Source organism: Callorhinchus milii, unplaced genomic scaffold, assembly GCF_018977255.1.
Source record: "Callorhinchus milii isolate IMCB2004 unplaced genomic scaffold, IMCB_Cmil_1.0 Scaffold2, whole genome shotgun sequence".
NCBI lineage: Eukaryota > Metazoa > Chordata > Chondrichthyes > Chimaeriformes > Callorhinchidae > Callorhinchus > Callorhinchus milii.
In genome coordinates this window covers 71,493,967-71,506,869 of record NW_024704743.1, presented here as the reverse complement: position 1 = coordinate 71,506,869, position 12,903 = coordinate 71,493,967, and the positions used below count along the sequence as shown (strand labels likewise).

The 12,903-nt window shown below is 38.2% G+C and overlaps 1 protein-coding gene across 1 annotated transcript in view; it reads left to right on the top strand.

The window, feature by feature from the left end:
• Nucleotides 1-11,484, top strand: part of LOC103181241 (tomoregulin-1) — a 115,022-nt gene extending 103,538 nt beyond the window's left edge. The window contains exons 8-10 of the mRNA XM_042332388.1: nt 883-997; nt 7,866-8,024; nt 9,644-11,484. Coding sequence (XP_042188322.1) covers nt 883-997; nt 7,866-8,024; nt 9,644-9,734 — 365 coding nt within the window. The 3' untranslated portion in view covers nt 9,735-11,484. The remainder of the gene's footprint in view (nt 1-882; nt 998-7,865; nt 8,025-9,643) is intronic.
• Nucleotides 11,485-12,903: the final 1,419 nt, after the last annotated feature.

The window sequence follows — 12,903 nt, the reverse complement described above, 5'->3', positions numbered from 1 at the left end:
AGGGAGAGATGAACTATCAGCACAGTCAAAAAGATGTTTTTCAGATTTAAAGATAGCGAAAGAATGGGTGAAGTGCAGGGATTGAGGCAGAGAATTCCAGAACTTAGGTCCTAGTGGCTGAAGGTACAGCTACCGATGGTAGAGAGGGGTTGGGTGGGGGGATGCACAGCAAAGTAGGCACAAGTGGAAGGAGTGGGGCACAAGCAAAATTCACTCCATTTTGAGGAACTGTTATTCTTAAAATTATAGGTAATTGCGGTATTTCACAAAGAATATCATGAATACTGTTCATAAGCAAGGTATTCATTGCTATAGCCACGTGTAATGCAGGGCTTAGACATTGAATCATTTGCAGATTAAACATTTTTCTTAGATAAACCTTCAATTATGTTTGAACAAAAATTCTCCACTCTACTCCACCTGCTCATGTTCATACTTTTATCCTAGCTCATCTACAAATACACAGTCACTTTACAGTGAAGGTCCTGTGAAGCGCTTTGAAATTTTAAATTTATCACATGTATGCAAAGACCAAACACCTAATTTAGGCAATTTAATGAAACGACAACTGGCATTTATATAGCGCTCTTCATGTAGGGTCACATCTCAGAGCACTTTATAAGATTATGCTGGAAACCTGAAAGTAGCAAAACTTAAATACTATTAGTGACTAATTTTTTTTAAACGTTTCTCAGTTGCTTAGTGTGATATCAAGTGCCTTTGTAAGCTTGCTCGCAAAGAATGAGTTCCTTCATCATATTCGTTCTGCAAATGCTGCTTAAATGTCATGATGGTAATTTGGAAATATTCAACCTGTGTCAGGCATGTAAAACAAGTGATGTGAATGCATCTAATGCTGACAATTCTTAATTTTCTTTTAAGATGCCAGTGATCAAAGGGAAGATGATTACACTGGGAACTACCAGCTGTGCTCAGAAAATATCTGCATACATGGCAAATGTGAATATATTTATGCTCGTCGAGAGACATCCTGCCTGTAAGTACCTTAGCCTTTCTTCACACCTTGTTATCAATTTACAAATACCACCTACAATCGATACACAGTATTAAACGGTACACTGTGTATAAATGCTCCCACCAATATAACAATGTGTAATTGAAATCTCAATTTATAGCTCCTGCTTTACATTGCAAAACAAAGTTTGATTTCAGATTGTAGCAGGCGCACAATCTTCTCTTTAATAGTACGTAAGACAGGTTCTGCTAAAAGACCTTGGCTCGTGGTTAGGGGAGCGAAGTCAATGTGGTTCTCCTCTGCAGCTGTTGTGGATCACAGCTGCTGAAAGCACCGCCTCCTGTCAGTACTGAAAGGAGCGGGGCTTCAGCATGATTCATGTTGGCTCAAACCAGATTTACACTGCACATTTGGTGGTGAAATAGCCACCAAAATTGCAGCAATTCCCCACCAACTGTGCAGTGTAAATGCTGCAATAAAAGAGAGGGGTCTTGCATTGCTAGTTAAGGATGGCATCTGTCACAGTCATTGATACAAATTGTCCTTCAAGAAAAAACAGTGCAATTCTAGTGGATGTTTGGGTTGAGATTAATATTGCTGCAAATATATATAGTTACATCTCATTACAATCCCTGCAAGAAAAGTAAGATTGAACCTATTGTGGTGACATGTGTGGACAGCAACAGTCAGCAATGTTAAGCTCTTACAAATATTAAAACATGATTATCCTATTAGACAAAAATGTTTAGCATAATACTAATCCATTAACTCTCCAATGCTTTCCTGCATCCGCTCATTGCCTCAGGGAAGGAGGTGATTAAAAACAAGAGATTTAAAACATTGTTTTAACAGATACAGCAGAGATTTTTTTGTTGGATTTCTAGATGAAGCCCAAATTCTATAGCAGTGATGGGCCAAGCTTTGTGGTTGGCTGGCAAAATAATCATAGAAAAAAACAAATAGCGTAGATTTATGCCATAAATCAAGAAATATTTGATCAAGGTGCTTTTATTTTATTGATCAATCAAAAAGTTTGGCCACCACTGATTTAGTCCAACATCCTGTTTCCCTTCTTTGTTGCTGCCTTACACTGTTTTGACACGGTGAGCAATGAGTCAACTAACACCTCTGGCTTCCAAGCTTTCCCTTTGGTGAATTAATTTCATCCATGAAATGCCCTGCTCTATAGTATATGTAAGACATCAAGGTTAAGAGAAGGAGAAAAGATGGGATAAATTGAGAAATAGTGGTTAGATGAAACCCATGCTTGAATTTAATGATTACAGTAAGACTCACATAAGTCATATTAGTTGGGACCTTAACATTTAGTTTACACAAAGTCTGAGCTGTAGGCAGATTGTATAAGTCTTAGAAAATACGATTTAATCAATAATCTACACTGCGCATGTGTAATTTAATGCAGTGCACATTTGCTAGTTTGTCACTGTATCCGGTAAGTGCGCATGTGGTGACGGATCAATGCATCTTGACACGTCACCGCATGTGCACTTACCGGCAAGCATTGGAATCGCATTGAATCGCGGGAAATGGAGTTCTTCAGCGCATGCGTTGACAGATCAAGACTATATTTCCTGCAATTCAATTCAGCCGGTAAGTGTGGGAGTAATGGAAGGTAGGGGAGCGGCATTACGAGTTGAGAGGTAATACAAGTAGTGTAAAGAATTCTAAGTGGTTTTGATTAGAAACTGAATGGGACTCAGGTGAATGTACGACTTAGGCGATTTATAAAGCTAAGACTTATGTAAGTCTTGCTGAATCAATTAATTATTACTGTTAGTAGTCCAGATTATGTTGGCTTTAAATTTTAGCACAACCCAGCCAGCAAACATTTGCTGCCACGGTGCACTAAATAAGGAGTGTGTCTCTGATGGGCAGTCTTTTTGGTCCTGGAATAAGTTGGATATAATCCTGACTTTGAACATTCACAGCTAAAACGATTGGCGTTCACGTTGCTGCACTCCTATAAATCACCTCCTATTGTCTGGCTCCAAATTTCCCCCATGGGGATGAGCACAAGAGGCGAAGTCCTGATACAATAGAATATCATAATAGGAACTCTGGTAGAAGGGATGGGGGCAACTACTTCCAAGCCTAGCAATAGCTTGAAAAAGATAAAGTAAAGTCTGAGCCTTGTATTAAATGCTGCATTAAACCAGGAAAACTCAAATGGGAAAGGGAGTGACATAGGGTAGCTGCATAGTTTAGAACCATGTTATACAAATGGAAGTGTTGGTTGCTCAAGCATAAAGCTGTTTTTTATTTGGCATTAGTCATTTACCATATGTAAATACACAGATTATTTTTTAAACGTTCTCTAAAGACCTAGGATTATAAGCATTTTTGAGAATTGATATGAATTATCAGTTTATAATTCCTACCCCCATCTCTAGGAAGCACTCTGGGATGTTATCCTATGTTGTTGCTGTATAAAGCAATGTTTCTAAATGAAGAAAAGCAGGAAAGCAAGATTTAGTGGAATTGCTCATTGGAGCATCAGATACAAGTGACTGAATAAAATCTATCAGAAAAGATCAGAACTCAGCAAACTTCATCAGTGCTGAAACTTTTATCCCACATGAATTGCATTTTTTTTTGGTTTAAGTCGTTCTCTTTTCCTTTTTATTCTGTTTGACACTTTCATTTTGGGGTCAGTTCCAAGCTCCTGTACTGGTTTTGATCTGCAAAGATTTGCACGACTTTCCCTGTAGACTTTAGCTTTTAAGATAAATTATTCAAAGGAAATTTAAAATTGCATTTTTTTAAAATATGCATATGGTTTGTAGAATATCAATGGAAATATTCCAAGAATTTTGATCTGTTGCCATTAAATCCCATAGAAAGCTATGCTTGATGTTGATTCATTCTCTTGTGAAGACTCTTCCATTGAGTCAAACACTGAAATGTGTTTTTCTGCAGTTCTGTACTTAAAATTTAAAAAAATTGTATTCACTTGGAAAGCTTAGACTTTGTATATCACAATGTGTCCCCTACATCCTGCAGTTTTCTAAAATCTGTATAATTTGTAAAATATAACAATAATAGCATTAAAAGGAACATAAGAACAGGAAGAGGCCAGTCGACCCATCAAGCCTGTTCTACTGTGTTCCAAGATTGTGGCCAATCAGCAACTCAATTCTATCTCCCCGCCCTCTCTTCATATCCCTAAATACCTCTGTCTATCAAGTATTTATCTTCGTGCCTTTTAAATTTTTCAATTGACTCTGCCTACACTTTCCTCTGGGGGAGTGAATTCCACACTCCCATCACCTACTGTGTGACAAAATGTTTTTTTATTTCATTTCTAAAGGTTTGTTTAGCCTCAAGTTAAAACTGTGGCCTCTAGTTCTCAATTCTCTCATCAGAGGAAACCGTTGCTTGCTATTCAGCTTCTCAAATCTTTTCATAATTTTATATACCTTGATCAGATCACCCCTCAACCTCCTGATCTCGGGAGAATACAATCCATGTTTTTCTATCCTTTCATCATAATTCAGGTCTGTGACATCAGGAATCATTCTAGTAAATCAATGCCTGACACTCTCTAAAACCAATATATCCTTCCTAAGGTTTGGTGTCCAAAACTGCACACAATACTCCAAATGGCATCTGACCAGTATTTTATACAATTGTAGTATCACTTCTTGATTCTTGTATTCTAACCTCTTGGGATAAATGTCAACATTACATTAGCATTTTTGATTACCTTCTGCACTTGTGCAATACATTTTAAAGATTTATGAAACTGAACACCTTGATCCCTTTGTTCATTAACCTCATGAATGCATGAATAAGAGTTTCAGCTGTGTTAGGTGTGAGGTACAGTCAAAGGTGGATGATATGTTGGTGGTAAAGGAAAGCGGTCCTAGACAGGGACCAGATGTGGGTTAGAATGACAGCTAGGCATTGAACCTGATACCTAGGTTGTGCACAGTTTCAGTGAGTCTGACAGATAGGCTGGGTAGGTTAAGAAGGTTGGAGCCACAGGTGAGAAGATATTGATGGGAGCCAAGGAGTGTGGCTTCTGTCAGTCACAGAAATTTAGTGTTCATCCACGCCTTGATATCTAACAAGCAAGTTGACAGAACATTGGTGGAACTGGCTGGAGGAGGAAAAGTAAATTTGTGTGTCATCCCCATACATGTAGAAATTGACCCCAGGTCTGGGATGACATCACCAAGAGATGAGAAAGGAGGGGACCAAGGATAGAGCCTTGGGGTATAGTTGGGTGACTGTGCAAGGATGGGTGAATAAACCGTTTGTGGAGACATAGTGATGGCAGTGGGTCAAGGAGGACTCCGAGCAGGAAAGTGCGGTCCCACATTTTAAGATATTTTGAGGAGCTTTGAGGAAAAACGATAGCTTTCGGGACCCATGACTGCTGAGTTGGTATTATTCTCCGCTCGTCTATTTTTCTGAGCCTCGAGTATGAGAGCTTTATAACTAATTCCACTGACCTTCAGATAATCACCCAAAAGAGTTTAAATCTTATAGAGTCAGAAAAGGTTAAAAAAAAGTCTCCATTGGGAGTCTGAATGGTTGACATTTCCTTGGAGGACATTACTACTTCTGTATGTGCTTTTCAAGTTTATGTTAAAGCCTTGGATGAGCACAATTCAGAGCTCCTCAATTCAGTGTGTTTGCTTTTACTTACCTTGCAACTAGAAGTCATTTGTTTCCCAAGATAATAGAAGTTGTTCTTCAGACCAAGGAAGTCTTTTTCGAAAATAATGTATAGAAAGTTGGAAAGTGTCACCTCATTAACCCTAGATCTGAATTATACAATTTCAGATAGTTCCAAAGCTTAGTAGAAATGGAGTAGTCACAAACTCTGATTGACAGATCATACTGTTCCAGTATAATGGAATCCAGCAATTCAGAGAATTGATTTGTTTGGGTAAAAGATTTCCTGAATGATAACTTCTGCAGACATTAATTCTACAAGTATCTGTTAAAGTTTATTTGTCGTTCCTAGATTCGCAAAAGGCTAAGCACAAAATCAATATAGAATTTGCCTGGATAAGGAAATATTTCGGAGATTCTTTTTGCTGCAAAGCACTTCTATAATGATTCTAGTTGCAGCTCAAACCTCTTGGAGTATTCAACAGCCCAATTCATGATAAAGTGATTGCGTAAATCCAATTCATGATATGCCAGGTCCAGCAAATTACCTGACAAAATCCTCTTTTCAAATTGACTATGTATTCCCTTTGAATCATGGAATGTTTTGGAGTGTTGAAGCACTGAAACAGCCACCTTTCCCATCAAGCCTGCACTTTAGTTTCAAAGTGAAGATTAAATTCAACAACATGTGAAACTCTGAATACTGTTAAATACTAAGAAAATAGCGTAAACTGGACCCAGATGGAATTTGTTGCAAAATGCATTTGCACTCTCTTGCCCACTTCCCACAGACTTGATTATTGTTTTTCAAACATCTATTAAATTTCCTTTTAAAGAAACCTGAGAACTCTGCTTCAATAATTACTTTACTGCAATGTGTAACAACTGTATTTTGTGGGCAAACAAAACAGCAAGTTGCACACTGCGATGGTGTGAATCAATTTTATTTGGGGATTGTTAAACTGTTCACCAGGAGAAATTCCGTTCTCTTTTTGAATAGTGCCATGTCCACCTGGAAAGGCAGACAGGGACCCAGTTTAACTCATCCAAAGGACGGCACCTCCAACAATGCAGCATACCCGCAAGCTCTGTACTGGAATGTCAGTATAGACTATATTGGGGCCTGAACTCACAACCTTCTGTTTCAGAAGCAAGAGTACTACCAACTGAGACCTGCTGGCACACACACGCAGGCTGATCTCTATCAGATCTCCACCCCCGCCTCTCCCTCCCCATGCTGATCACTAATATTTAGTGACCAAGAGTCCAAATAATGATTGAATATGTGAAACTGTAGATTTCACCTCAAACTTTTTTTTATCAATTGGCTGTATAAAATACAACAGTTTGTGTAGATCATTGGGTGAAGTTAGGCAGTCCAGTTACTAAATGTTCAACATACTTTTGTGACAGGGGAACGGTGCTGTCTGCATGATAACATACCAATGTACAATCTTAATATCAGGGAAAGCTTCCTTCCTGGTTGAATGCTTAGACTGAACAGCCCTGACCCTTGAATATAAACTCCCATATAAAACATAACTGTGATCATAGAAGTATACAACAATAATAACAACAAGATTACATTTGGATAGCGCCTTTCACGTCGGGAAGCATACAGAGCAACCCCATTATAAAGCTGCGGCTCAAGACAAAAATCAGACATAAAGGGTCCATGGAAAAACATGACTACTTGTCCTACTTCTGGGTCATCAGATCACTACGATGTCACTTCCTGTGCGTGCACAGCCAATCAGCTGCGACTGTTCACACAAACATTACTAGCATCCTGTTTAACCCAAAAGTGTATTGTACATCTAGTAACTTGAGTCACAGGAGACCTGGGTTATAAGCAAACTCCTGCTCTAGCAAGGCGCTTAATAACACTGAGAATGTACAGGACAGGAAAAAAACATTATGAAAGAGTCGGTTTTTTTTATATATAAGCTTTAAGTAATTCCAGCAAGCGCACACTGACTTTTTTTGTTTCTAGATGTTCCTATATTCCCAGATGGAGACCTGTAACTGCATCTGTTTTGTGGATGTCAAGATCACAGGGTGGTCCATGTCCCCACTCACACAACATAGCTCAATAGAAAAACTGCACCAAAGAGGGGATGTTTGCAAACAGTTCCTGCGAGGCTTATTTACTATAAAAACGAATCCAATGCAAAATACACTTCACGCAATTTATCAGATAAAGTATGAGAAATTCTTATTTATTGGTAACGTGGGTGTTTTGTTGCAGCTGTGAATCTGGATATACTGGACAGCGCTGTGAAAACAGGGACTTCAATATCCTGTATGTCGTTCCAAGTGGCCAGAAGCTTCACTATGTCCTAATTGCAGCAATAATTGGAGCGGTGCAGATTGCTATAATAGTTGCTGTGGTGATGTGTATAACAAGGTGGGTGCAATGCTCTCAACAATAATTGCCACGGTCAATTTAGCAAATGTAAAAATGTACATTTGTGGAGCTTGATGAGCATGTTTTCAAAATAAAATATCTTACTTATGTTCCACTTCTCTCCTGCCTCCCCACCGCCACCAACAACAATTTTCAATTATATAACACCTTTCAAGTTGGAAGCAGGTCTCAAAGGACTTTACTGGCTGAGCACCTGTGGGGGATGGGCGGGGGCAATTACACAGTGAACCACGCCAAAGAGAAATGGGTAGATAAAAACTAACCATTATAATACTATTTATATTTGGTATCGTGCTTTTCATGTCAGGAGAATGTCTTGAAGCGCTTCGCAGGATTTATTGTAGAGTATAGTGATTGTGTATTTTGTGGGTGAGGATAAGGGACCTGCTCCTTGGTCTGTGGTGCTACAGCTTTCCAACCAGATTTCTGCACGTGCACAGGAGCAGGGGACATTCCTGCTGATTGTTTCGCTCTCCCTTTGGTGAAGCACCATATGGCCAATTGCAGTTGCAGGCTGGCTGTGTCCCACGTCTCTATGTCAGTGACGAGGTGCAAAGTGCTTCCTCTCCAATTTGCCTCTGTGAAGGGCAGTTTTGAAAGCGATAAAAAGATAATGTATGCCTCAAAGACTCATCAGCCAAAGGTGCCCAAAGCTTTTTGTTTCTTTCAGAGTTGTTTTGAGAATTGAGTGGTATGAGTAGACTTACACTTTTATCTCTAGGACCAGACCACACTGATGGGATCAACATCCTCTCTCTATCTCTCTGACTGTTCACCTCCAGAATACAGTCACAATACTCTACAGTAAATCACATGAAGTATTTTGAGACATCTTACCAATGCGACAAGAATAACAAATTATATTTGTATAGCACATTTCACGTTGGGAGGACGTCCCAAGGCGCTATATCATGTATAAAAATCATTATTATTAATAAGGGTGCTGTGTGAAATGCGTTTTGGCCATTTCGACCCAATTCTTAATGAACACGGGGTCAAAGCTCAAAACACCGCTAATTTAATAATGTCCCTCGGGGAAGTAGAAACATCACATTGCTATGGTAGTTGGTATGATTACTTAAATGAGGGTAGATGCATTATTAATTGGAGGTAGATTTTCTGCAGCTGGTCATGCTATGCCTGAATATGAGAGTAATTGATGCTCACGCTTGGTGCCTGAACTAATAATCTATTCTATTTCCCATCCCTCACCTTAATGAGCATAAAAATCCACAAAAAACTGAATCAGAATGAAAATACATAATAACTTGCATTCCTATAGCACCTTCCATGTAAGAATAAATGTCTTTAAGTACATTACAAAATCTGATCGATTCGAAGTGTAGATAAACACAGCAGCGAAGCTGTTCCAGCAACAATGAGTTGCCAATTAATTTGAATTTGGAGGTACATTTGGTTAAGGAGGATTAAGCCAGAGTAACTATTGAAAGACTCCACAATTCTTTAAATAGCAATGGCAGAGCAGTCTCTTTGTGTTCGCTTGAATCACAAGTGAGACAAATCTTAACAGCACAAAACAAGTAAAAACCACTGAGAATTACATTTCTAAAGCAGTGATTATTCTCTTTCGTTTACAGGAAATGTCCAAAAAACAACCGGGGACGTCGGCAGAAGCAAAACCTAGGACATTTTAATGCAGACTGCACCACTTCATCAAGGATGGTCTAGTTTGATTTTTTTTGAATACTCTTTTTCCTTCATTCACCATATCTCACCAGTTGCTGAATTACAATCGATTTTTGTTTCTTGAGAAGAAGAGATTTTTGTTTGGAAGGCCGTGGTTTTCTGGACCCTTGCCAGTTTACGGATTATACAGTGTCTGGTTATACTGCAGGATCCTGCCACTGGCAAACAAGTAAGACAGTCTAATGGTACCTGAGATTTTCATCATTCCCATCAACAGATGGATTTCTAGAAAAAAATTCAAACAACAAAAAAAAGTTAAGATGATGCAGCTATTATTGAAATAATGTACTAATGAAGGGAATGATTTTTTGTACTTCAAAATTTGTGCCACTAACGTACGTCTGTGTAATAAGCTGACCACGGTGGTCATGATATATTGCAATTGACTCTTAAAAGGCAAAAGTAAAACTACCTGAATGGGTATAAAGCCAAGCATGAACAGGATGTGCTGAAAGAAAAACTTTTTCAAAAGTTTACAACTGACTTTCCTTATGTGAAACAAAGTAAATAATAAGTCAGCAAAAGTTGATCTTTTTTTTCAAATCTATTGGTAACTGCTGCCTTTTCGAACACTAGGTGCATGATTTGTGGAACTGTGAACTGTGAGTAGATTAAAATTCAAAGCTGTTCGGATTAAGTTTGTGGTTGACATCTGAGCACTGCCATTCTGATATCTCTGACACTATATCTATATTTGATTCCCCTTGATGTAAATTTAGTAACACTTAAATGTAACTGGTGGTGTTTGTGGTGTGCGCCACAAGGAAAAGGATGTGTCTTTGTAGAGCAAAACGTTAGCTTGATAATTGGATGTGTTTACTGGGATTCAAAGCATTTTTTTCAAAAACAATTGAACTGAAACATTGTTATTAGTTACGATCATGCTGTGAGAAAAATGCACTGTAATTGCATTAGTAGTTGAAGTTACTTTTCAACCAGTACTAAAAACACAAGAGTGTCACCTACTGGACCTGTGCATTATGGGCTGTAGTTTAACATTTTCATGGTTCTTTCATTGCAGGGACAGAGGCTCAGTTGCCTTTGGAAAAGCTATTGCCCCAGGAAGCAGTGCAATGTTGGCCTTTAACAATAAAACAGAAATTGAGCTATCTCATTTTATGTTCAGTTCTCAGCCAGTTTGCCAAAATTCTTTATTATCCACAATAAGCCCTACAAAGCCAAAAAGTAATTTTATTTGTGGTAAAGTTCCAGTGAATTACTGTTTTAATGACATTTTCCAGGTTTATTCATAAAGACATGGTCAATCTAATTCCTAGCCTATAATAATAATACAGTGTTTATCTTGTCTGGTGTTTTAAACACATTGAAAGGCCCAGTTTAAAAAAAAGCATGAGCTGCACTATAAATTCACCCTCTTTTAAAACCAGCATTTTGGCATTACAATGGTTCCCACTTATAGAATTGAAATGTACAATTGAAGGACTGCGTACCATCCCGATTAGAAACCTCCCACCAACATGTTGTATGTGTCTGTAAAAATCAACATGATCAGAAATAACTAATGTAAGCCATGTACTGCTTTTTAAGTATGCGTTGATGTGTCTTTTTATACTGCATAACACTGAAACTGACAAGTATTTTAAAGAAAAAGCTGTGAGTTCCTAATTTGTAGTTTTATAAAGTTTTCTGTGTACATTTGAAGTCATGGCGGTAGATTTTTAATGTAATGCATGTGGACAGGATGTGAAAAATAAACAAGGGTTTAAGCCTCCCTTTCTCAAGGATTTTCAATTCCTTTCTATTCAAGACATGATTTTCAATTTCATTTTCATAACATTCATATCCTTGTGCTGCCATTCATTTCTTTTAGTGTAAGACATTCATGTGGAATATACAACAGCCAAAAAAAATTTATGATCTACAAATAAGCCCATCAGTTTCCTTATCTGTATTTAAATGCTGCCTTTCAAGTCAAAAGTAATGTATTTCTCCAATGTTTTTCTGTTACCAGCAATAAGAAAGGACAGCCACAAAGGTACTTCATCATATTTGAAAGTATTAGCAAACAGACTCCGACTGATTTTGATCAATATATAATTGTAGTGTAAAATAGAAAGTCTACTCAATGCAATCATGTTGATGACCACGATATTGTAATGATAATAATAATCTTGCATTTGATGTCGTGCCTTATCACATCATTGAGATGTCTCAAAGTGCTTCACAGGATATAATGTAAAGTGAACTGACTATTCTATTGGTGAAACACGACAGCCAATTGCGCACAGCAGTGTCCCACAAACAGTCGTGGTTTGAGTGACCAAATCATTATTTTTTTTGGAGGGATTAGGATTAGTACCGCCCCCCCGTACATTGTTGTTAAAGGAAAATGTGATCTAGTATGTGATGATGTCTGACCAAATTCTTAAAATAAGGTAAACTTAAGCCAGTCACTCTGACTCATGAGAACTCTGATGGGATTTACTTTTGGAGCACATCCAGCTGGTATATTGCCCTCTGCCTTGCCCCCTCCTTCCCCATCTTCAGGTCACACCTGAAGGCCTTCCTATTCGACCGTACCTACGGTCACCTCCCCCCAGCTCGGTGACGAGCTCCGCCACTGTCAAGCACTCTGGGACACTACCCTGCGTGAGGGTTTCTATAAAAATGCAAGTTGTTGTTTGTGTGTTTTTTCTGGTTATGGGAAGGAGCCTCCCCCACCACATTAATTTCTTATTAAGGAATCCTGTTAGAAGTTACACATATTAGACCCCATTGCTTCGTACAGCTGTGAGTTTAAGTAACACTTGTGTTCCTCAGTGTAGGCAAAAGTTTTGAAATTAACCATTGTAACATTAGAAAGAGGGAATCATAGTTTCACTTAATCACCACAAGCCTAGTTAAAATGGTTGGCAGTTTCAGTGCTGTGCGTTTCTGTTTAAATACAGAATTTGATTTTTTATGAACTTCAGTTTAGATCCAAACTTATGACTCAACCCTAACTCTGTGTTATTGAACTATTCAAGATTATTTAACATCTGTAGAGTAAAGAGTCCATCTGGAATTTCCAACTGTTTTTGATGCTTTCTTCCTATGTTAACTGCACATATAGATAGCAAGGAAACATACTTGTCTTTTGAAAAAAAAATTAAGTGTGCAAGATGTAGTTTCATTCTGCATAAAATACTTC